Consider the following 26,022-nt stretch of genomic DNA (forward strand, 5'->3'; position numbering starts at 1 on the left):
AAGCCTTTGTTTTGTCTACATTAGCTAATCTGTTGGATCCACTGAATATGCAGTACTTACAGCATGCAGTATTATGCTTTGGATTGTGATGAGTATACTGTATACACTGGGCTCCAAGACATAACAGAAGTTGATGCAAACTTTATCATTCTGAAAGTACCTGTAAAAATAAATCTAGAAGCAGGGCTTACCGGAATTGTCGTTGATTAGCGATTGCATTTATACCTACCTGCTAAATGTTGTCACCAGTTTACTTTTTCAATTTAAAGAACTTCTTACAGGTTGGCATGATTTCTGAAAGAACATCTTTAAATTAATAAATAAATAAATCCATAAAATACTATCCATCAAGCAAGCCAGCAGTGCATGAACAAGCCCCAGTAATCTTAGTCTTGTAAAGGCACAGCACTGAAGTGAACTGATTTTGAAAGTGTCACTTTCGCACTATGTAGTATTCAATTGACCTTCACAAAGGCTACGTAACTCTGTGTGTGTCATTTCAAAATGAACCGACAGATAGGTGTTCATTAGATAGTCATAACATTAGCTACAAACCAATAGAACATTCTGAATTGTAGGTGACTCATAGCCATTCAAACATTTACTGCAATTACTGAGATATATAAAATTATAAAATTTGCAGGTCCTGTATTATTGTAACATATATTATTACAAACGTATATACTTACATGGATTGTAAAATGATTCTGAAGGGTAATTCACACTTGCATAGTGTTCTGTAGCCTTTATGAAGGTTGTCAATGCTACGTAGCGTTATTTTTTTATACAGTCAAAAAAATATTAACCAAAAAACTATTAATCCTGCAACCCCTTTAACATGTTTTCTTTAAAAGTTGTAAACAGCTTGAATTATAAATATCAACCTTAAACACTTGATCATAACATGTTAGCAATTCTGAAATGAAATATCAGACAACCAGAAATAAGACAACCGTTTCCTGTTCGTGGCACATTGTCTCTCAGACAGACTTGTAAAAAGAAATAACGAAATAAAATGTTTGCTGGGGTTTTCAAATAAATAAATGAACACACGGCACGCCAGGTTGTGTTTGTATAAAAGATATTTACTTCAATTATCACACCTAGGGTGCTAGTGAATAATAATAATAATAATAATAATAATAATAATAATAATAATAATAATACATTGTGTGAGTTTCATACAGTGATATTGCTTCTCCATATTGTATAGGGACTGTCTTACAGTGCTGAGAACAGACTGACATGGTAGAACTAAAATAAAAAACTCAAATGTTCAGAATGGGACAGGTGACAGAGAAAACCAACGCTATCTTGCTGAGGGAGTGACCTCCCAGTGCCACCAATCATGCAGCCTCTTATATATTTATAATATATTTATATATTTTTTAAATATAAAGAAAAACACAAGACGTTTCAGAAGGTGAGCCACAAGGAAACACAGGGGCAGCCCAAGTGCTACTTTCACAAAGAAAGACATTGGTCAACTGGGTTCCATTTACAGCAGGGTAGAAACTTCAATGTGAAGTTTGGTAGTGAAAATAAAATGAAAAATAAAGGAAAATTGCACAAAATTGTTTAACCCTAGAATGGCAGAGGCCTCCAACTTGGCAACCAAATTGCAGCAACTCCTGCTAAAACAAGTGTCTCCTGGTTACTGGCAAGAATATCTTAAAGCTATTGAAGACATCGGAGTATTACTAACCCCCAAACTGCTTGCAGATGATGTGTATCAGTTAATCAGGAACACACCTAGACATTGACTAGCGCATGACAAACAAGTAGGATATTTTTATGGTATTAATTCATGTTCTACTCATTGAAATTTACAGTAGTCTATCTGGACCACAATGTGTAACATTATATTTATTGTATCACGGATTTAGTGTGACATTCCACCTCAAAACACAGCTGCCACTTAAAAAGATGCATGCATTACAACAGGCATCGAGGGGCTAGGATGGCAGGTTGGAGACCTCTATTTAAGCATGAACATGGCCTGTTCAATTGATAAAAGTAGTGTCCCTGTTTATGGATATGAGCTGAAAAATATTCTTCTAGAAAAACGGCTTATAAATCTGGTAGTAGTAAAGTGATACGACGTAAGAGCCAGTAAATTGGCGGCGAGTCAGTTAGCTAGTTACAAATTGTGAATGAAAATCTCTACAGAACCTCCACAAAGCAGGATATGGCCAAATATACTGCGACGAGGAGGCAGAAGGGAATCCATCCAGAACATTAAACACTAAATGATAAACCCCAAGGTAGTTTTTACTTGGGTCAGTAGGCAGTAACGCTATTGTTGAGACACCATTCGACTCCTCGACGCAGATATACACACACGCACACTCAGCTGAAACTGTAAGACACCAAGAGGGGAAGAGCTTATAAAAACTATTAGGTAAAAAATTTGGGAGAGTTGGGTCAATCAGACACTAAATGGTTCCTATATCCTGAATTTTGGGGTAGCCCAATCATTCTCATATCAATTTCTGAGACAGGCAGTGGAGAATCCCTGGTGTGCTGCCTTACAGAAAGTCAGAGCGGCAGCAAGGCTCCATGGGAACTGTAGTTCTAATAAGCATGTCTGTACACAAGTCTGTGGAAGGGTTACCAGTACAACAGTCCTGGACAGGGTCTTTACTGTAACAGATGTCTGTCAACAGTGGAGTGAGTGTGTGTGTGTGTGGGGGGGGGAGGGGGGCGACAAAATTAGAAGGAATAACAGTCGCCATCCACCTCCAGGAGGTTTGAGGAAATGCATTAAGAGCAAAACGTTTATTGCTAAGCTTTTAATCTGCATCAATTCTACATACAGCCAACGTGCCTGTGTCATTGTGCAGGGCTGTGCCAATGTGCTCAGTATGTGGCAGCAACGTTCTACATTTAAGTTGCTAGATGTCTTGCAAAAAACTTTTTCATAGCCCCCTTAATTTGTCGTGACAGCTATTGTAAAACTACCACCCTTTTTCTGCAGCTGAAATAGTTTTCTAACCCAGAAACGAGTTTCTAGAAATGCACACAAGCTTGTGATACATATTTCATAGCACAATGGACAACTCGACCTTGTATATGTTTTAAAGTTCATTGTCATACCTCTCATTAGCTCTACTGTGCTCACGCATCATTTTGCTATCTGAAATATTGAGTACAGCACATGTAGAATTTACTGTCAACATGGCCTAACCGCGAATTAACTGGGGTTCTGTATTATCAAATCCTAAAACAACGAGGACCAATATATTGTCACTGCTCTGTACAAACATGCTTTTAAAATATTGTAACCGGTAAGGGAATACATGGAAAGCACAGAGCAGGCAGGCTGTCATACCTGTAGAAAAGGAATCCAACAGGAAAATGTGCTCCTGGCTTCAGTGTTAAACCTACATGGGTGTGTGTAACCCCAAAACTAACAATACATTAAAAATACATTAAAAAGTTCACCAGTACAGGAATAATGGGAGCAGTGACAATGGCAATAAAGCTAAAAAAGAGGCAAGGACATAATAGTAACAGGGCATTGCCACTGAGCTAGCATCTGGAAACGTGTTGCCATGGTCAACCTGGGTGCTTGAGTCACTTAACTTTCCCCCAGGACACAGGGGGGGCATACGAAATTCATGGGGGGAGGGCAGAAACATCTACCACACAATGGAAAGATTACTCATCCCAAACAGGGACCAATTACAATAAAAAACACACATGTCTCAAGTGCTGCCTCATGTAATGACAAAATATATAATCTGATACAAAGAGATATAGACAAACAGTGAAGACAGAGGTGACATTAACACTATGTTCAAAACCTGAAATACTACGACTGCAACTCAAAAATATATACATTATCATTGTTTGTTCTCACTAGAGGTGGTTGTGTTGATATGATTTTAATTGTACATTGTAACTTTTTTTTAAGCTAAAACATAATGTCACAAATGATAATAATGATCCCATAAAGGGAATCCTTGCTTACTTTATTGCAATTTTACTTTATTTCACTAGGTAGCATCCTTGAATATCGGGATTTGACCATTTGCCCACAATGGGGGCTTTTTGTTTGAAGTAGCTAAGGGCCAGCCTAGTTTTTTCAGCAGTTCTCAAATGGGGAGCAGGCTAAAGACATAAGAAGATGGAACACTATACAAAAAGGTTTATGATTCAGTCATTTTTATAACAAAAAATATTTCAGACATACGCACCACATAATGATGTTTCGTAAATATAACGTAGAACATTTGCTACTTTGATTACAAAACAAAACTCCCGGTTTCCCTTCTGAGTGGGCAGCTCCAATTATAGCTACCAAACGCTTGAGCTACTGCTGGAAATATTTTATAAACCTATTTTCAATAGGAATAACAAGTTCAATTTGCATTTTTTAAATTTTTTTTTTTTTTTAAAGATCTTGCCAGAAAATGCCTGGATTTGGACACTCAAGGGCTTGCTGTCTATTCCTGCTCAACACCTCTACAGGAATCACAGAAATCGGCCGACATCCACCCCCACGTGTGGCACTCAAGGATCATTTTCCAAATAGAGGTGAGGATACAGGTAAACACTTTATATATATATTATGTGAATAAAGATCCTGAGACAGAGATCCTTGATAGCCACGAAGCAGGCTCCTCATACAAAAAAAAAAACAAGCTTTTAGCGCTACAGCCTTTCACAAAGTAACAGCAGCTTCCAAAACCATATATGTGAACTACCATTGCATCACACCACAATTAGGCATTCCAGCAGCCCAATAAAATAGCTTTCAATGAGCACATCTGCTTGGTTATTCTGAGATTTTAGAGGTTTTGAATGGGGTGCGAGAGTAGATCTAACCTCCGGTATTGATTTTCAGTTTAACAATCTCTTTTTCAATGGCGACTGCTTACTACCTACACTGTGTTAGAATCGCTCTTAACAAGCTAATGCTAGTTTCCATCATTAGCAGACCCAAGATCAAAGCAGCTGGATTAGAGAATCGTCATAATATGCATCCACTGCAAGCAAGGGCAGGTTTTGAACCTCGAACTTCTGAAATAATCATGTATGCAGAATGGAAGGCCAGCACACCTGTACTGCCTTACCTCTGCCAGACAAAGATACTAAAGCTTAATAATGCATGTGGGGGAGCCCTGCACTGCCATCTTAACACACCTAGCAACTGCCAAGGAGGGGTCTCCTAATTTGCACAAGAAAATGAAGCAGTCTTGCTGGATTCCCATTCATTTCAAAACTGGCACTGATGATGCTGTGTATCTGGTAGCCATCTCCTTCACCCCTTGCACAGTCTCGTTCTGTCAAGAACGTAAATTACAGTGTAATCCCCAATGTCCTTCCTAATCCCTATGATTTCCCTAAAACCGCCACACTACAGTTCAGTGAATTATCGTGCAAGTTTGCTGCAAGGCTACGGCTGCTGGCTTCTGAAACCAAACCAAATTACTTCAGTAGAAACGGACCACCTTCAACTGACTGAAGGGTTCATTTGTCTTTCATTTAAAAAAAAAATAAAAAAATCACTACCTATCTAGGGTCTGGGAGGCTTAAAGTTTGAACACAGCATTCTGTAAGGTATTTTATTGCCACTTCATTTAGATTCATGTTAGGCCAGATTTCAATCTCCTTCAGATCGCAAGTTCTGTTAATCGCTCATGCACTGCAAATGAAGAGATGCAGGGAGGGCAGTGTGCTGTTCAGCACCTACACAGATCACAGCCAATGCTTGAAGAACCACACACAGAGGGGCGAGGACACAGAAAAGGCTTCAGTTACCAGTAAGTCCATTGGTTTTCACTGTCCTTGCACTGAAACAAGTAGTTCACCTATTGGATAAACACTAAGCATAGTCACTGGTCAGGTTATTTATGAAAACGGAATACTGACGCTCTGGAGAATGCTGTTGGAGAACAAAAGTGATGTAGCTTATAAAAATAAATCTGGTCAGAAATATAATAGTTTCCAATCGTTTTCTAGCTTATATCTGGGGTGTAATGATGCTATGAAGGGAAGGGATAAAAACATCCACCTAGCGAAAATGTAATCACATTACGGCAGAATGTACATTGTAATCTTAGTGCTTGTTTTTTAACATTTGCACTCCTTTAAACTGATAGTCTCAATAGTCTGTATTGTTTCCTGTTAGGTTTTGCTGTGCAACTGGTTTAAACTCATTAGTAATTTCATTCAAGCATTACACATTTCCTATTTTCAAATTAAAATGTACACTGCTTTATTGCCAATGTTTACTATTTCCTAGATGTTTTGTAATTTCAATCCACAATTGTCACAGAACTGTAACTCAGGAGAGTTTTAATTTAACAAATCACTTCATATGCTTGTCAGTATCAGTGACATATATATCAAGCATTATTCAATCCATCCAAACAGACAATATAAATAACTCATGAGTTTAATATAATGGTGTGTCTGGGGCAGCTGGTTAAGTAATTAAATCAAACTTGTCTTCAGATTTGTTACAACACTAAATGGACCAAGTTTCTCCATCCACACACTGTGATGGTGAAGTGCACATTTTAGGTCCAGTGTTGAGATGAAACAACGCAACAAAATCTGGAAAACTAAGTGCTATAAAACCCAGAAAGCTGTTTGCGTTTCATTTGTCATTCTTAGATAGATGGTGTGCTGCAAATTAGACCAGCAAGCTGGAAAGCTACAAGGTAAAGGACTGTTCCCATTGCAGTTTGTGAAATGTGGTTTGATTATGAAAATAGTCTTGTATAAAACATTACATTTACGAGCAGGCCTGAAAAGCGCTCTACTTTGTTTGTGCTTTGGTTGTGAAGTGTTATTAAAAAATGATGGGAAGAACTACAGCGTATCGATTTGTCACCTTTCTCCGTTATCCAATAACGAGTGGTCCTCAGTTCAATAAGTGTGTGGATTAGATGTGCTGTTTGTAAGTACTGTATGTTTAAAATGGCTACGGAGTTGCTGGACTGGGACAGCCAGGTTTGCTGCGGTGACACACTGGGAGAGCTTTGGTTTGTAACCAAGTATAAAAAGGCATCCTATTCATGTGACTGCACTGCCCCGCTACAGCTCTATAGAGGGAGACAGAGCTCTGGAGGGGGCTTCGTTTTTACGAACCTGCCTTGCCAGAGTAATTGCATTGCCCTGGCTGCGCAGTACAAGACTCTAGAGAGTGCTGGGGTTTGGAACCACATGTTTAAAGGCATTGCGCCCCAGAGTTCCTGCTTACTCTCCCTCTCTCTCTTTCAGCAGCGCTGTGGCGGTATCTGAGGGTGTGCTAGGTTTGTAACCATATGTAAAGGCATACTTTCCACAGAGTCACTGCAGTGCCCCCTGCTGTTCCTGCCACACAGCAGCAATGCTATGCCATGGGTGTCGGTTTCCCAGGTTCACAGAGCTGTTTAAGTCTCTGTTTAAGTGCTTAGTTCAGTTTCTATGCTAACATGATGCTGGTTAGACTAGGGGGTCAATCTAGTGGTTTATGGGGGTGATTGCAAATCACCCTGTGAGGTGAGGCATGTATATTTAGCAGATTTATAATAAACACACAATTATTGAATGTTTTACAGTATATTCAAGAGATTTTCCATTCAGCCTAATTGGTAACTGAAGCTTCAGAGATTTTCCTGTGAACACATTTGTGTGCTTTATGAATGGAGTGGTACATTTCCACAACTCTTAAATAGAGTATTACTGGGGCCCTGGTACCCTGCTTGTGCTTTTTATGTGCTGTACATTGGAATTTAAGGCAACCCTTTTTTGCTGGGATATTCACATGGGTTTAGGTAACGCTTGTGCTGAAGGATCAGAGAAGACTGATCCTTGTACGTTGGGACTACTCTTTTGAGATTATTATTGTGCCTCAATTTAAATGTGTTGCCCAAATTCTGGCTTTCACATGTTCTACTTGTCATTTGACAGCAAGGTGGACTGGGACACACCTTCATCTTCCTGTACTTTTGTGCATGCTTTTAGTCTTATGGGATTATGGTTACAATATGAACACGTTTGCATCTTGCACGACTGTAATCAGGTCATGTTTTCCAGGTTCTGTGATAACGCTGTATATATTTTATAACGAATACCGACTGAAGCCTTTTCTGCTTGCGACCCACACAGTGTTTAAAAAGCAACTCAAATCTAATACTCCATAAAAAATAAAAGAAACAAAATTCTACACAGTTTTGGACAAAGCCAGTGCAAACCCTGACCACAAGTATAAGATTTCTATCTGAGTACTACCTACCACTTTGGAACTACTTCGGGACTGGCAAAGCACCCCATCTGCCACCTTGACACATCCTTGCTAACTGCTTCCATCTTTAATGCTGTACAGAATCCATCAATTTAATGAACTTTTAAGTGCTGAGAAGTTCTTTCCCTAAATATAGACTACATGCTGATTTTAGTGTTGTAAAGGGTTGCACCCCAATACATACACTTTGCCATGCTACCACCGACTACTGTTATTATAAAACCTAACTGGCCCTGTATATTTACTTTGACCTCAAGACCCTAACACGATAGAAGGTAGCACTGCAAAACACAAGCCCTTCCACTCCAGTCAGCACTTGTAGTCCACCAAAACACTGCCGTGCTCCAACAATGTCTTTAACAAAATAACGCTTGTTAATAAACATTTTTAGCTTATTACACAGCATGCACAATTAGCCCAACATCACATGCATTGTGCTAGGTTTTGTACTGTGACCTGCATATTGTACTGTGTCTTGGGTGTATCGTTGCACCCTTAGTTAAATATAGTCAGAAGCGGCCGCTGGCTTTGTGCTGTTCTACAAAGTTTAAGCCTCCTGAAGCAGTTTGAATTCACTTGTCTCCTATCCCTGCTCCTTTTCTGTTACTTCAATGAGTATTTTTCATTAGCTTAAGAACACTTGAATAACCCAGTTGCTAAGTGCTTTTCTGTTGCTGCAAGACTAGTGTGAGAGAGAATACAATTACTGAAAAAGATACATGTCATGCAAGGAAAAAAGGTTACGTCATCTTCTAACAGTGAAAGAAACCTGCAGCGGATTCCTGAACGGATACATTTTGTTTGGTGTCTTCTTGAAATATTACACTAGAAAAAAAACACAAAAAACTGTAACATTATTAAATCATATCGAGTTATGAATGCACCATATAATGTTATCATCACCGGTTGCTTACTTACTTTTCTCTTAAAACAATATAAATGACACAGTCAAAATAATCTTCAGAGTTCATTAATATACATGTATGACAACGACATCTTGTAAATATTATCCAATACTGCCGGCAGTCTATCAGTCTAAAAAAAGTAACTTGCCCCCTTTTAATCCCTTCCTAACAAACACAAAAAATGGACATCAAATAAAAATACAGCACCTATAAATAAGCGGAAAACAAAAGAACGAAAATAAAATCCTAATATACTGAAATCATCTACTGTAAGAAGTCTTAAAGATATGGCGATAAAAGAAACCTAAAAATCAGCTACACTGTAGAAGCCATACATTGATAAACACAGCTTATTAGAAAGTAAGGGTGGCAGTTGTGCACTCGGTGTGTGCGCAGGTACGTACAAAACACCCACAGACTTATAAAATCTCACGCACTCGCACGCACGCGTGTGCAAATGCACGCTAGCACACACCCAACACTCACACGTACATATAGACAATAGGGAGGGCGTGGGCACTGGCGTACTCAAGGCTTGTGTTTAAGAGGGGCAGGCATGTCGTGTGTGTTCGTTTGTGCAGATATTAGAATAGATACTGAGAAGTGATTTAGATAATATTTGTCCTGATAGACTGGGGTCCCTTTGCCACGCAGTAGAGGTGAAACAGTTCATTGTGTATCGGGAAAATGATACAATATGAACATAACTTGTACTGTATTCCACACAGTGACTCTTTAATGATGAATCTATGGGAGACGTATTCAACCACGTTATCATTGAAGGTTTGTCCTTTATCATTATTGACCATTTCATCGTATTACACGTCACAGGTGCACAGCAGTGTATCACAGCACTAAGTGCATTTGCACTCAGTTTAGTTGTGAGCTTAACGAATGCTTCTCTGTAGCACGGTGGCTAACATGCTATTTTGTTTTCAAAACTCGCAAGTGCTCCATCTGAACAGCAGCTTCTATAAGAAACGCAATTGGATGATTCTTGATCATTTTACACTGACAATCGGGAAAAATAAATAACCTGGAAGACGCACTTCTGCCTCCAACCTCACAGATTCTATGTGTCTGTTAAGTCGTAGCAGTATTTATTTGGCAAAGTAATAAGCCCTAAGGTAAGTTTTGCTATGTTTGGACTGCAATACTATCCTCTGGTATCGCAGCGTGGAGTGTGGCAAAGGAGGAGCTTTCTTTGGGTAAAATGTATGACTGTTACACTGTCCACAATATCAGAAAGCATATTTGGAAACCAATGGGTATTTAAAAATAGGTACTCCTTTTGAACATCTTTGAGTGGAACAATGGGACTGAATTAAAGGGTTAGACCAACGACACAGATGAACCATTCCACCTCTTTGTGCTGGAGTGTGTAAAGAACACACACACACATACATACACATTTATAAATGCTACATATACGTGTGTAATGTCTGCGGCTGTGTCTTGCTCGCAGCATTGCTCGCAGGTCATTTTGGGACATTTTGCAGGTCAGTCTGTGAGGCTGGTGACCTGTGCGGCTCCGGCATTTTGGAATCGCTATATTTTTCTGTGACGCACACACAAGCCTAAAAACAAGCCCCCACAGCAGCACTTTTAAACCTGTGCCCCACACCACCCGGGTATGAGGTCTGAACAGCGTGGTTAGAGGTTAAAAAACAGGTTCTTTTGTTTAAAAAATACGTAGACGCTAATCTTCTTTTGTTTGTTTTTACGCCATATTTCCTGATTTTGGCCTAAAATGGAGTGTATTAAACAAACCCCTTACAGGCCCTCAAAAGACCTAGAAGTCAGTTAAAGCTATGAAACAAAATGTTCACTACTCAAGAACTCTACTCCACAAGAAAAAAAAAAACACTAGATCAGCTACCACAAGTTTTTTTTTTTTTTCATGACATGACCTTTTTTGATATATTTTTTTTGTTAAAAAATAAGTGAAATTAAATGTGTCATCTTATTTTCCTTTCAAAGTTGAAAACAGCAACCCCCCCCCCCCAAAAAAAAAAATCTAGGAATCCAAACTAGTGTGTTTAGAGTCGGCAGACTGTGCAATCTCTTAGTGGCAACCGAACAGCTATAAAATGTATTTTTTTCTTTTTTTTTTGTTCCTGTTCTTATTTATGTTTTTTTCTCTAAAGTCGTTATAGTGTGATGGAACTCCGGAGCCATCAGATGGCTGCTTCAGGAAAAACAAAAATCAAAAGAGGAAGGAGGTGGCGGGGGGTGTAGAGACTCCTGTTCCACGCCCCTCCCATTCGGTATTTAATGCTCGGGACTTGCTCTGGAATTGTCTTCTTTAGTTTTCCGTGCTTGACATCCGAGCACAAAAAAAGGATCCAAATTACACCCACACACACACACGCACGCACGCACGCACACACACACACACACACACACACACAAGGCAAAAGTTGTAACAGTTATTCAGCTTGACAGCGTGAAAATAATTCACTCTGGAGACGGTATTAAAAACACTTTGAGAGGGTTAAACACCTCTGAAAAAAAAAAAGAAAAAAAAGTTTACAGTTTTCGTCCTTTTGAAACTGCTCAGACTCCTGGGTTTTAATGCTCCTTTAAGTCTCTGGTTCTCCTTTTCTTTTTGTTTCTTCTTATATATATATTTTTTGCACCATTGGCCTATGGTGTATGGGCCCTGTGGCCAGCAGGGCTTTAATAAGTGCTTTTGCGAATAAAACCAGAAGAGGTCCAAGTAGAATCCTCCCCAGGAATCCAAAATGACCCTTTGCTTTTCTTCTCTTGTTTGCTGGGCTGCGGCAACAAAAAAAAATGCTAACAACCCTAGCGAGCTTCAGAACTCCCACTCGGACGGTTCCTCGCGGCTGGCTGCTTTCTCCAAGCGGTGGATGATGTTGTTCAGGTTGGCTGCTTTCTTCTTTCGCAGGCTGCTGTCCCTAGGATTCCTTGCGGTGGCTGGCGCTGCGTCGGGGAAGCTGAATACGCTCTGGATGGCGCCGCCCTTGTGGCCGCTGGTGCCTGGCGCGCTGGAGGTTGAGGTAGTGGCGTCCTGGGAGGTGGGGGAGCGTGCAGGGGTCTCGGGACCCCCCTCCTCCCTGGGGTCGGCCCCCTCCCCCTCTGAAGCTCCCCCGTACTCCTCCGGACCGAGGGAGCCCCCTGGCCGGCCCTCCACTGTGCCGTCGGACTCGGTGCCGTCGCAGCTGTCCCCCTCTCCCCCCACCTTGCACCCCTGCGCTGAGGGAGAACCGCTCTCAACTCCTGCTGCCTGATTGCCAGCCTGGATCTCCTCAATAAACAGCTCCCTGCGGATCCGGGACCTGCACACAGCAATGACAAAACAAGCATGTGAGTAACAGACGTCTAATTCAAATTTACACATAACCAAAAGGTGGATGCATAGCAACAGCATGTACAGAATATTATACAGGGTGATTAGAAAGTAACTTTACCACATCAATGCACCATATCTCATGTGGTACACTTACTTTTCTCACCCTATAGAATAAGAAATGTCAATGAATATGTCAATTTATGTCTGCTTCGACCCACGTACTAATGTATTACTGATATATCTCTACATAGGGTTTTAACATAAAAATGTATTACACTAAAATCAGACTTGATGTGGATGTGTTGTGACACCCTGAATCCTTTCTGCAAACTCCAGCTTGAGAGCCTCTGGTGTGGTGCATCACCAGTGTGCACAGTGACTGAACTTCTGTAAGTGTCTCGGCTCAATGACATCCTCACAAGCACCTTGCTGTTTAGTTGGCTAGACTTTTATTGCAATTCATCTTGGGTGAAAGCAATCCTGCCATCACACTTCCACACTTGAAGCAGGTATGTGGATCCCAGCTCCGAGACTGGCAGTGTGGGTTAGGGTGCTAACGCTCTACAGAGTTCCAGCTCCGAGACTGGCAGTGTGAGTTAGAGAGCTAACGCTCTACAGAGTTCCAGCTCCGAGACGCTCTACAGAGTTCCAGCTCCGAGACTGGCAGTGTGAGTTAGGGTGCTAACGCTCTACAGAGTTCCAGCTCCGAGACTGGCAGTGTGAGTTAGGGTGCTAACGCTCTACAGAGTTCCAGCTCCGAGACTGGCAGTGTGAGTTAGGGTGCTAACGCTCTACAGAGTCCCTGCTCACCTGTAGTTGTGGAACCAGTTGATGACGGTGCTGGTCTTGAGGTTGAGCTGGCTCGCGAGCTCCTCAATGGTTTTAGGGGAGGGGTATGGTTTCTGCTGGTAGGCTCGTTTCAGGGCCTCCTTCTCCTCTGGTGCCAGGACCACACGGGGCTTCTTGAGGTGGTGCTGCTGATGCTGGGGACTGGCCCCCTGGCTGTAGTCCAGGCCACCCAGGTTGCTGTCACCTGGCTGACTGTCACTCACAGAGCTGTGGCGCCGCTTCATGTATGCTGTGGAGACACAAGGGGCCGATACTGAGTTACAATACAATAGAAAAATGTACTGAAGTTTAAAGACATGAAAAGAAAGTCAAAAGGGCAAGGATCTGTAAGACAGTAATTTTGTGGCAGAAAAAAATGAAATATTCAGTTGTTTCACCTTAAGTGGGTATATTTGCAGAACTCGTCTCATGCCATTAAATCCTATGTAGGCCTCTTTGCTCATTTTAAGGAGTTTTTTCTTAATTTGCATTCATTTTTTCAATTACAACGCCATCTTTCAACAACTTCAGTTTTCACTGCATTTAGCATTATGAGATGTGAGCCTACAAAGCCGACACATGCAAATTACAAGAATGTGACAATAGACAAGTTTCTGCAAATATACCCTATGGTAGTTCCATTAACACACAACTTCCACTGTAAAACTTGTGTGGTCTTCTGGCCATTTTGCATGCAAAATGTCCCTCTTATAGACTCTTGTACAGTAAAACCTGCCTTAGCGACCACCTCTGAAGAGACCGCCTGTCACGAGTGACTACGTGCAGAGGACACGGAACGTCTCGCTCCTATAACTGTGACCAGCGACCACATTTTACTCCCATCCATAAAAACAAACCTGTAGGATCAACTGATCTCCGCTTATCAGTCAGTTTCTTTGAAGTTTCCAGCAAAAGATTTTTTCTTTTGCTCGTTACCGTTTCTGCTTTATACGGCTTCATGCTCAACATGAACCCGAACCGGAACTTGAACAAACGGGAACTTGAAAGGAAGATGTGAACGTGTTGAAACGAAAGGTCTACACTACTGTAAGTTACAGTTTAAAGCTAAAAGAAGTCAACATGGATGCGAAAAATAAAAAAGCAAACCCAAAGTATTTCTTACCCTGGAGCAACGTGTTGAACAACATCACTATAGAAGCTGGTACCAGCTGCCAAACAGTTTGGAAAAACAAAATCCAAAACCTGTTCCGACTGAAGGCAGAAATCCTTGCCGATTATGAGTCAAGGTACTTTAGACTGAAACGACACTCATTTTTTTCGAGAACATTTTGGTCTTTTTGATAAGGATTGTATAACTTCACAGTGTAGAAAATAATCGCTTGCGTTAGTACTGCATTTCCTCTTCTTTTGAGGAACATAAATGTTAATAAACCCACGAGAGATTTTAAATACAGTACTGTATACTGTATGTAAAGTTAATACAAAAAAAACTAAGACAGTGTAGTGGGATGCCTAGTGTTGAAGCCCACGATTAACATTTTACAGGAACCATCAGTAACAACAGTAGCCTTTCTGTACATCGTAAAAGTGTCCATTTTATATCTGACCTTTGAAGAGCTACCACCTCTTACAAGCGACCACTTTTGCTTACTCCTATGAGTGGTCGTCCCTTGGCAGGTTTTACTGTATCTTATTACAATTCAGAATACAAAGTGAAATTCTTGCAATGAAGAGTACTGGTCAGAGATGGTAGCAAACGTGTAGTGCTGGTAATTCTGCAGTTTTCCCCCATATGTTTCCTTGGTTATACTATGCATTTACCAGAGTTTACCATATCTCTCTAGGATTTACAATACTTCCCTATGCTTTACCATGTTTTCACTGTGCTTTATTACAATTTGCTCTGCTTTTATTATGGGGAACCTATTTAATTCCCATTAGAATCAAAACCCCTCAAAGAGTAGGCCCATACTGAGGTTCTTTATTTCATATTCCTTAACCAGGCCAATCAAGTTCAATGTATCATCTGCATGCCCTCTGCACAGCATGCCACTGAGCACAACACCTTTACATTTAAAACAGTGTTTCTTCTGCCTGCCAGCAGATGGCGCTCTTCTCACTTTTAATCAAAACATCATCACTCCCTAAACTTGTCACAGCTTTACCACCTGGAGTTGCACAGGTGCATTTTCTCAGTGAGTTGGAAGTGGACGTGAGTAATTTCAATTGATTTTCTTGACAGCAGACTTGATCTACACGCTTGTGTATAGCCATTCGTCCAACAAACGTATCCCAATGGAGTCCAATGATTAAATAGAGAATATATAGTAACCCATGATGCCAAAATATCTTCGTATCCCCTGGATAGAACAGTCCATACATACCAACGATTAAATTAAGCAATACATCCTAGTGATACATCAAATAATATCCATTGACTAACAAAGTATGACTATGACTGGGCAGAACATTTGTTCTTAATTCTACCCTTTTAAAAAGAATGGGGTTCTGCAGTGGTGACTGACTGCCAATACTGGTATCACACGGAATACTTGTTAAAATATTCTAGATACAGTATGAAGATGAGGAGCCTTATTTATATAGGGATTTCAGATATTAATCAAGCACTGGAAGCTGTCACATTCCAATCCACTCAATCAATTGGTATTAACAGGTTTGTAACTACATCAATCTAAAGGGAGTCACAGTATATTCAAATGTTGCTTTCCATCTATCCTCCGCACTCTGTATTTCATAAAACAGAATCAATTCCTGTTTTTCAATTCCAATTCAATTTTTAAATCAATTCCAACACATCATTGATCAAAATTGCAATTAGCAGTATTCTGTTAAAATGAGCTTCTCACAGTGGCAACAAATTACTTCAATTGAAGTCATTGTTAGTCAATTAACTTGGCTTCAAATGAAGCTGAAAAATCATCATCTAAAATACCAATTCCAATTCCTAGTTTTTCAAAGGAGCAGAACGAATACTCCAATCTGGATGAACTCTTGTACTGAGTTAGGAACACAAACCTGGCTGCTTTAGAAGTAAATCTGATGTCGGCCACAGTGCGTCAGGTAAGAGCTGCAGATGCAAGAATCTACAGGATTGTTTAGTCCTGGAACAAGTTTTTCATGTTTATATATTCTTTCAAAATTGAAATCTAAAATATTGGAATATTCTTCAATTGAATGAGCTGGACAACAAAAGTATAACTTGTACCGTATTACTCCAAATCTATGGAGAGTTAAATAGACTGAGTTCCCCACTAAAATAACTATTACCTGCTTCAGACCCTGAGTGTTAAAACATTTGACTGAGACAAGTAATGGGGTTCAAAAAAACTCCCCCCCCCCCCCAATTCATTTCCAGTTACTGCATCAGGCAGACGGATGGACAGAGAGACATACGGACACAGACAGGCAGGCACAACTGGACAGTGATGCACAGCAACATGATTGACAGAAAGGTAACACACATTAGGAAACCTGTGCAGGAGTTCCTGAGCAGTGTCACTGTACTGAGTGTGGAGGCAGTGGCCCCCCCTCAGTGGGTGGGACGATGGGCAGGGGGCTGTCTGCGCGGGCAGTGCAGGGAGGGGGTGGGAGCGGGTTACCTTTCTTCTCCATGCGCTTCATGTCCATGAGCTTCTCCACGTTGTGCGGGTCGCTTAGCCAGAGTTGCATGCGCACAAAGGGCTCCCTCCCCTTCAAGCTCAACTTGTGCCAGGGCTTGGGTCGGGCCAGGAGGTCCGAGACAGAGCCCTGGGTCAGGCCTAGGATGGTCTCCCCAAACAGCCGCTGCCCTGCAGAACACAAGCACAAAAGCATAGGGGGTGTTAACCCTTTGTTGTGCCCAAACACTTTGCAGCTCAAAGGGGTCGAGAGTGCTTTGCAGGCCGCAGGGAGTGACTGTGCCAACGCAGCAGTGGGATGGGTTGCAAGGCTGGCTTTGTGGTGTAATAAACAAGGCTGTTGTCCACAACTCATACACTCATCACTTCTGAGGTATAGGAGTGTAGTGGACAAACATGTAGGCTTTAACAAAGGCCTACGCTGTCACAAGCCTTTCCTAGACTTTCGTTTCACTTTGATCAGGTGTACTGTCCTCTGTGTTCATTTCTAGCATCGCAGGCAATAGGATCCAACCTACAGGTCGATTCAATCAAAATACACAGCGGTGCTTTATGTTCTGTGTTATTTCCCATTTCTATGGTGAGATTCAATTAAACTTCATAGGTGGACACCCACATACGCAGCTGTATCAGCAAGCATGGCAAGACATTTTAAAACACACATGGCCACAGAATAGGTAAATACTGTGGCTGCTGTATTATTTAATTGAATACCAGCCTTTGATTCCTAACTGCAGCATAAAAAGCAAGGAAATGGCTCCTGCAGGGTCCTATTACCTGCAGCCTAGGAAAGAAGTGAACTATAGTGTTAGCTTTACCCGTCCGCTTAAACAGGTATTCCTCAGGAAGGTAATAATTTGTAATAATTATATCCAAGCCCAGACAAAACCTATTTGAAGAAAAAAATGATCACCATTAATAGTTTCTAAACCAGATCAGAAGGTAGCCAAGACAGCAATGCCTGCTGTATAAAAAAAAAATGCAGTAACAGTTTGTCCCGTTAGAGACACCATACAGTGCAAACAAAATATTGGCATAACCACTTTAAACCACAGGATGGCAGTGTTGTGATTCACAGACTAAACTACACAATCTGATACAAGACCCCACCCTGAGCTCTTTTGAAGTTCTTGTTACAATCGGTTTGTATCGGCAGTTCAACATATCTGCATGGCCTTACTCCAGCATGCTACTAGTTTAACTGGAGGATCCCACAACCAGTACAAATTAAACACACACATACTGAACCGCAGACCTGGGGCCAAGTGCAATTCGTACTTCATAGCAATTCTAATGTAATTGTAATTGCACCTCTGCACACCTATGTAATTGTAATCACAATATCACTGATCGATTACAGTTCACTCATTTATTTGTCATTCAATCATTCCACTTTTGGATGAGCCCATTTGTTGGAGAAATCTAGTATGTTTGTGTAATTGCACCTGTGATTATTGCTGGTTATTTATATAGAGTAAACATGTTAATGTGTGGAGTTGTTGCTGTTTTTAGTGTAATTATAAGTACACCTGTAATTACTGCAGCATAACTGTAACTAATTGTAATTGAACAATGTAGCATTGTAATTGTAGGCACACAACACTTGCCCTGAAATGGGTGTCTCTTATAGTCAACCCCAAAGAAGAGAACACCTCCCAGCAATTGGGTCCACTTGGTCTGGAATGACCCGATACCATCATTGGTGTGAAATCCATTTCTTTAAACAATGTCATCTCTGATGTCACAACAAGAGATTACATTAGAGAAGCTCTGGAAGCATTCCCTAAAGATCACATCAGCCACTTCACTTTTCTTACAGCGATCCTTTTACATACAGAAATACCAACCAGGCCTATTCCAAAACCATGTGCAGTCAGGGTTTATAAAAGAAGAGGCGAGTGTATTTACACAGTGGAAAAACACAGCTCTGTTCCACTGAGAGTGTTCGGGGTCAGCCCTCACCAAGCCCCCTGCTTTTGAAGCAGAGTCTCTTCTTGTGTCTGGGCTGCTAAGCACACAGCAGGGGGGGGGGCTGGGTTAGTAAGAAACACGAGCGAGAAGAATCAAGCAACCAAGACCCCCTGTGGCTGCCAGACCAACAAAACAGCAACAAAGAAACACACGCCTCCCCCTCGGAATACTGTCGTTTCTTTTAAAATAAACTCTTTCAAACACAGCTAGGCACACTGTCTTCTAATGTATTGAGAGGTCTTATAAATCACTTTCAGAAATACTAACAGAAACCTAAATTCATAAATTCAATGGCAAACGTTTCGACTGTAAATAAGCCAATCACTGTTAAGGATCAAAATTCCAGTACATCTTATCTTGTGCGGAGATGCCATGCAGTGCACAGAGCGCAAGACCGAATTCTAAAGTTAAATAAACACACCTTTTATGTTTAATAGTAGTTTTAGAGTACACTCTTGTTTTTTTGTGACTTATAATAGTTAATATGTTGTGTGTCGGGTGTCTCTTATTGTAACAGAAATCATTTTGCACAGTGCCTCGTTTCATGGTCCTCTTGCCCAAACTGCACCCGATCTCCAATACCAATAATACACTCCACTTATTAAACTAAACGTACACTGCATTCAAACAGCCAACACTGCTGATACTGCCTAAAGACTCTGCGTACCTTTCAGCTTATCGAAGAGGGACGGAAACAAAAGCGCCACAGCCTAGCCTGTGTCATCAGGAATTCTGGGTGGCAAATCGTCAACCACATGAGGAAAAAGCAAGGGAATGACTTCTCCTCCCTCTGATAAACCTGCCTGCACTTCCAATCTTGAGCCGCATCCAAAAAAGGCTAAAGGGAAATGTCAGTGCACTGGGAGCCAGCAGACAGTAAAGGTTTAATTATAGTGAACCACAGATGTGTGGATTACATTACTAGGTGATAATGGACCTGGAATTTTGCAGTGAAGTGCCTTGTTAACTATTGTATGTATTTCATTATCACAGACTCGATGTAATACTTATGTTGTGTTTCGAACCAACAGGACATAGCCACTTAAAAAAAATCAACCTCATAATGTTTGTTGGTACTTGCTTAATCTTTTTTAATCCACATCAATACATATTATATACAAGAATGCATGCCTCACCGTGCATACAACAAACACTCGAGGTAGCAACTGTGCACTTCAGAATAAAAGTGGATACAATGAACTCTCTTTTCTGTGGAGGAGTGCACTCACCCAGGTTGTTGAAAGAGCAGGTGAGATACACAGAGCTGGAGGAGTGCACTCACCCAGGTTGTTGAAAGAGCAGGTGAGATACACAGAGCTGGAGGAGTGCACTCACCCAGGTTGTTGAAAGAGCAGGTGAGATACACAGAGCTGGAGGAGGGCACTCACCTAGGTTGTTGTCGGTCAGCACCTCTTTGACCTTCTTGGTGATGACGTAGGTGTCCAGCTCTGGGGACATGGCCACCATCTCCTGGATGCCAAGTCCGGAGTGTCCAGGGGGGGGCAGTGGCGTGCCAGGCTGGGACTCGGATGGCTCGCTGGGCTCCGGGGCAGCGGGCTGGGCGGCCGGCTCTCCAAGGCTCTTCATGGACTCCCCTCCCGAGCTCAGGGGAGACTCAGGGGCTGGGCTGCAGCTCGCTGATGTCTTGGGAGTGCTCTCTGGAAAAAAGCAGACAAGGGACTAGCGTCAGAGGGGGAATTCAATACTGATTACTGGAACTGTCCCACAACACAAAGCCTTTCAAGTTTTAAAGGACAGAGAATATGACATTTTATTCTTAATTGTAGGGTATTTGATCACATTCTAGGGGATTCAACTGTATTTAAGTTTTGTTTTTATTGTGAATTGGAGATCAATACATTTAAAAAAATACAACTAAGGTACACTTGATTTACCAATTAATTAAAGAAACACTTCACTTGGCTTGCCCCCCCCCCCCAAGAGCAGAATTATATTGCCTTATAAAAGTGGTGTACTGATATTGTTAATCTGAAGCTGAATGTAACTGTTCTGTTTTCACTCAGTGTTTGGGGGTAGATGACCATTCCGTATCATTAGGGACAGTTTCAAACATTCAGGCAATGAGAGGTCCAGTATTATAATGTTTCAGCTAATGTCTTCATCAATGACCACTGATACTGCCCAGGTATATATCTATACACTTGACAAGATCGGAAGTCCCTGGATTGTCAGCACAGAGTGACCATGAGCTCTCTGCCAAACTGCCCCCATCAGAGAAGCCGGACAGTCACTTATTTGCACAGCTCCTATGCAGTCTGGTGTGTCTATGGTTATATTTCATTGAGCTTCACATTGTCACCTAATGAGAATCTCCCTGGCCTCGCTGGCAGTTCTTTATTGTAAGGTCTGAATCGTTTATTAACCAGTTTATTGCTGTATTTTGTCCTTTTATTGTTCTTAATAGACATTTTAATCCATTACATCAACTTGCTAGGATTGAATTTGCTACAAAATATATTGGAATTGTGTTGCTTCCTACAGAGATTACTTTAATAGCGAACATGTGTAGCTGTGCAGTTATTTTGCTTGGAAAATGTCTCAACAGTAGACACAAGCAAGCAACATGGGAGCCAAAAGAAGCTCAATAAATTCAATGAGAATCACATCGCTCTGAAGACACTCAGTCAAAACATTTGTCACTGAATTTATTATGTTTCTAAATTCTGTACTATTGAGTGTTTAATCGTCATGGATAATCCCCAAGAGGCAAGCTTGTGACACAGCGTGGGGAAGCACAGGTCTCTGCACAGAGCTGTATCTCCGACAGCTAGAACTGGAGAGGTGACTGTACAATGGAGACCGGTATTACTGTACATTAAATACTGTACAAGTCTTTGAAGAACTGCAGAAACCTGTTTTCGGGGGTCAAATGAAGAACAAGGATCCCAATCAGTCATACTGCCTTGGTAGTAAATAGCTCACATTGGCAGTACCATTGTGGGCTGTCTTACTAAACTTTTGGCCTTTTATTGAAAAGGGGAAGATTATCTAGTCAGATTATTCTGTCACATAGACTTACTGATGCACGGCTCTATATAGGTATGTATACAGGGTTTAAACACACGAGGGCTATTGCTCCCCCATAAGAAACAAGACACCCCCCCCTCCCCTAAGAACATCCCTTCATTTTTAAAGGACACAGAAAATAACAATTGATGATCAAAATGATAAATTCAAATATCTGATCACATTGTAGGTTGTTATACAGTGTAAGTTCAGTTTACATTAAACTGCAAAGTGATCAATGCATTTAAAAAAAGTTACCAATGATTTCCCAATTAAATAAAGTGGTGCTTTAGCTCGGCCCCCTAAGAGTCAAGTGGTTACGTAGATGGAGAGACACAGACACAGTCAGAGCTATACATAGAACACACTGACCTACACAAGAGATAAAGAAAAGAAACACACCGTCTCAAACAAGCAATGCATCTTCCACGGTTCAGGTAGGCGCATTAATCTACACATTTTCACATGCACACAGATGCATCACCACCTCCGTAAGTGAATGAGCTGTATGGATGACTGCCGAGGTACTGCAGTCTTGGTGCAGGCTGCCCTGTTGCTTGCGAATGCGGCCCATGGTGAGAGACTGGGCCAGCCCAGCAAAGGAGAGCTCTGGCAGGCCATCCATCTTGCTCAGACTGCCCTGTCAGGGACGACACAAACTGCTGTGTGGTGAGCCGGGGAGCCGCGTCCTTTAACCTGCAGCAAGGTCAGGCTGTCGGCTGGGGGAGGGGCTGCTCGATGCTGCTAGAATGGGATCCCCAGCGACTGCTTAATCCAATTGAATAAAAAGAAGCAGAGGACCCTAGTCCAGACTCAAATTCAATGCGGCCCAACAGTATGCAACTACACTTATAAAACTATAAAAAGATCAGACTGTACATGAGTCCAACATGTATTTGTGATCACCAGTTATGTACAGTAAAAATGAACAGTACAATACATCAATTCATTGCCAGTTTAACACAGGAGATGTGATTTTCCCAACATAAAATGTCATATTGGTAAAATTCCTTGAGGGAAGTTGGGGTTGAAAATCTTCAGAATGGACCACATAAACTACTCATTACCTTGGAGATACCCCAGTCTTGGGTAAGGAAGCTCCTGCCAACCAAGTGCCTACTATCAAGATCTTTACCTTGACTTGTATCAGGGAGATGCAGCTTTTACTGTACATATAATAGAATACATATCAATGATTATATTTACAAATTAAAATAGCATATTTGCTAAGGCTGGATTTGAATCCACAGCACAGGATTGAGGCATGTCTCTATTACTCTCACTAGCAGAGGGGAAAGGCGCCCGTCTAAATGTAGACACTCATTTCACAAATGAATTGTCTTTCAACGCTGTCCTCTTCCAAGGGCCCTGTGTTTGTTTGCTCAGCCTTGCAGGGTGCACTGTAGTCCTGAGGAACCTCTCTCTCTGTGCTTCACCTCTCTGTACGCAGGCTGGCTGCAGCTTGCAAGTGAGCAGTCCGGGCTGCTGTCACTTGCGATCATCTCCCGCTGTGTTAATCGAAACAGCTGGGAGGGGGCCAGTCAGTTTGCATCTGCGGCAGGAGGGATTTCCGCTTGGTGACATTTTTACTGCCGGCGTGGCGAGAGGCGCGAGGGCTGGAGCTGAAATGACAGGTTGCCCTCTGACACCGTGCCTGCCAACCACCCACAACACAACCGCTTGGGGAAAAAAAAAAACCACGAACGCTGATGGTTATACTGGGAGCTAAAAATATACTGCAGTAGTATCCATCCATCCTGTATTGAAGTCATCACTACTGTACGTTAGTTTCTGAAAAATACTGCTCTATATTTGTTTAAAGATGAATTACCCCTATGAATGACTTTTTCCCTTTATTCTTTTATACAATACAGTGTTGATGCAACATGTGTTTCATTGTGTGAATCTCAGACACTTGCACCATTTTATGCAACAAGAAGTGCACTGATTACAATACAGTTGACAGATATAATCTGATTCAGAACAGTACTTATTAAACATCTAAACGAATATACTAACTGCATTCTGTACGATGTGTTGAGCTACTTTAAATGTCAATAAGGTAATTTTTTAAAAGAGTCTAAGAGGAACAACACACGAGCGTTACACAAGTTTGTGGATTTCCACACTGAGAAAGCACCGATTCATTTTCTGGTGTTTAAAAAGCAAACTGTAAATCTGTTACCCCAAAGAGATCCCAAATGAGTTAAAAGCCTAGTTTCAAAGCTTCTGGGCAGCACCAACCCTTATGGGAAATCCTCCCCATAGGAATTCAATTACAAAGTGCTTTCCAAGCCAGCTGACAACAGCACGGTCCAGATGCTTCCACTGAAGTGCTGTGGATCGAATCCCTTCCCCTGGCTCTGCATTTTATTCATGGTCAATCCTACTCACATGCTCAGTACAGGCTAACATACTGGAACAGTGTCAGAAAGCAGGGGAACGCGTTTGTGGGTTAAAAAACCGTACAGCACGCTACCTTTACTTTACAGAACAGAAATATTCTTCTATTCCCTCATGTGATTATTCTAAGAAAAACACTGCTGAATAGGAAAACTAAGATCGACCTCTTTTTTTGTGTGTGTTTTTGTTGAAGGAATGCTCTGGTTACCTTGGGGCACAATACCTTAGATCTCGCCCGCTACTGCTGGCATTCAAGACAAACAATGAAAGCAGACAGATGAGGGGGCAGGAAGTCTCGTCACACTTTTAACAAACTACCTGGAGCGGTTTTCACTTACGTCAAGACCTAAGGAAGCTAGAACTGTTTTGGTTTATTTAATCACAACATCTTAGTTAGTGAGATCCATTTATCCTGCCAAGAATATAAAAAAACATATATAAAAGTGAACAAGTTTGCTGTGCCAGCCAGCAGACCCCCTCAAAGCAACAATCGGTAGAAAACAGAAAAATCTCACCAACACCAAACTAACACAGAAACAAATAAATGTCGCTGAAACCAGCCCAATGTGTTCCCTGTTTACCGAATGAATGGAAACCACGCTATTCATTACAACAAATGAGATAATGCATCAAAACCATTCAAATCCTGCCTACTTTTTATTTAAAACACATTTGGCCAGCTCCCAGTTTCCTCATCCATGGTATCCTTTTAAAAGGCACTTGAATTGTTAGCACAGCTATCTATTAAGAGCAGCGAATTAAACCCATCACAAGAACATAATGTCCTTTTAAATTCTTGCCAGACTGGATTAGGCATGAAGACAAGCTTTTTTTAAGCTACAGATTTTAAAAGCCATTAATTCAAATCCTTAAAAAAAAAAAAGACATCCCCATAATCTATATATATTGCTTTGCCTAATTTGTGATAAAAATTACAGAGAAAGGGTACTTAATGTAGGACAGGCAGTAAAAGCAATTCATCATGCTCCTGCTCCGCTGCTCGCGTTATGGGCCGGCTCCTTTTCAGCATTCATCATGTAATCAGCCGATTATTTGCATATTAATCAGGCAGTGGAGCGCGAGAGAAGAGCGTTGCGGCCAAATGCTGCGCTGTCTCGGGAGGAGAGCTCAGTAATTATCATACATCAGCGTTATGATGGGGTAATTGATTACAACATCTCCGAGAGGCCCCAGGGAGGCCCCACGCTCACCCAGCCCCCTGCTCCCTACTCCACTGTGTGCATTTGCATAGGAGCACTCAGCCTCCTTCATTAGTCCTGTCCTTACCTCTCCTGCTGCACAGGCCTAGCTCGCAGTGCTCCTTCCCAAATACAGCCTGCCTTTCTTTCATCCCGTCTCCAGCTCAACAGACCCAGCTACATTTCTCTTTCTCTCAATTTTTTTTTAGTCATCATCCATAACTATTAAAACACTAAACATAGCTAAATTTAGAATTAAAAGAAACCTAATAAATTCAATGACAAGCATTTCTTTCTTTCTCTTTAGGGTCCTAATGCAAAAACCCTTATGCGCTGATTGTGCCTATTATTATTATTATTATTATTATAATTACTATTATTATTATTATTATTTATTTCTTAGCAGACGCCCTTATTCAGGGCGACTTACAATTGTTATCACATTATTTTTTACATACAATTACATTATTTTTTACCCATTTATACAGTTGGGTTTTTTACTGGAGCAATCTAGGAAAAGTACCTTGCTCAAGGG

The 26,022-nt window shown here is 41.3% G+C and overlaps 1 protein-coding gene across 6 annotated transcripts in view; it reads right to left on the bottom strand.

Moving 5' to 3' along the window:
- Positions 1-26,022, bottom strand: part of LOC117430557 (protein CASP-like) — a 171,568-nt gene that overhangs the window by 7,974 nt on the left and 137,572 nt on the right. For 4 of the 6 annotated variants that reach the window (XM_059000861.1, XM_059000860.1, XM_059000859.1 and 1 more), the window contains 4 exons: positions 20,247-20,516; positions 16,870-17,058; positions 13,271-13,538; positions 1,065-12,446 (listed from right to left, as the gene is read on the bottom strand). The exons of 1 other annotated variant lie outside the window; for it this stretch is intronic. In XM_059000861.1, the coding sequence (XP_058856844.1) occupies positions 11,963-12,446; positions 13,271-13,538; positions 16,870-17,058; positions 20,247-20,516 (1,211 nt within the window). In that variant the 3' untranslated portion in view covers positions 1,065-11,962. Of the gene's footprint in view, positions 1-1,064; positions 12,447-13,270; positions 13,539-16,869; positions 17,059-20,246; positions 20,517-26,022 lie in introns of those variants that run through there. One more of the 6 variants, XM_059000862.1, reaches the window with a different exon arrangement.

The sequence above is a fragment of the Acipenser ruthenus genome, chromosome 26 (genome assembly GCF_902713425.1).
Source record: "Acipenser ruthenus chromosome 26, fAciRut3.2 maternal haplotype, whole genome shotgun sequence".
Taxonomy (NCBI): domain Eukaryota; kingdom Metazoa; phylum Chordata; class Actinopteri; order Acipenseriformes; family Acipenseridae; genus Acipenser; species Acipenser ruthenus.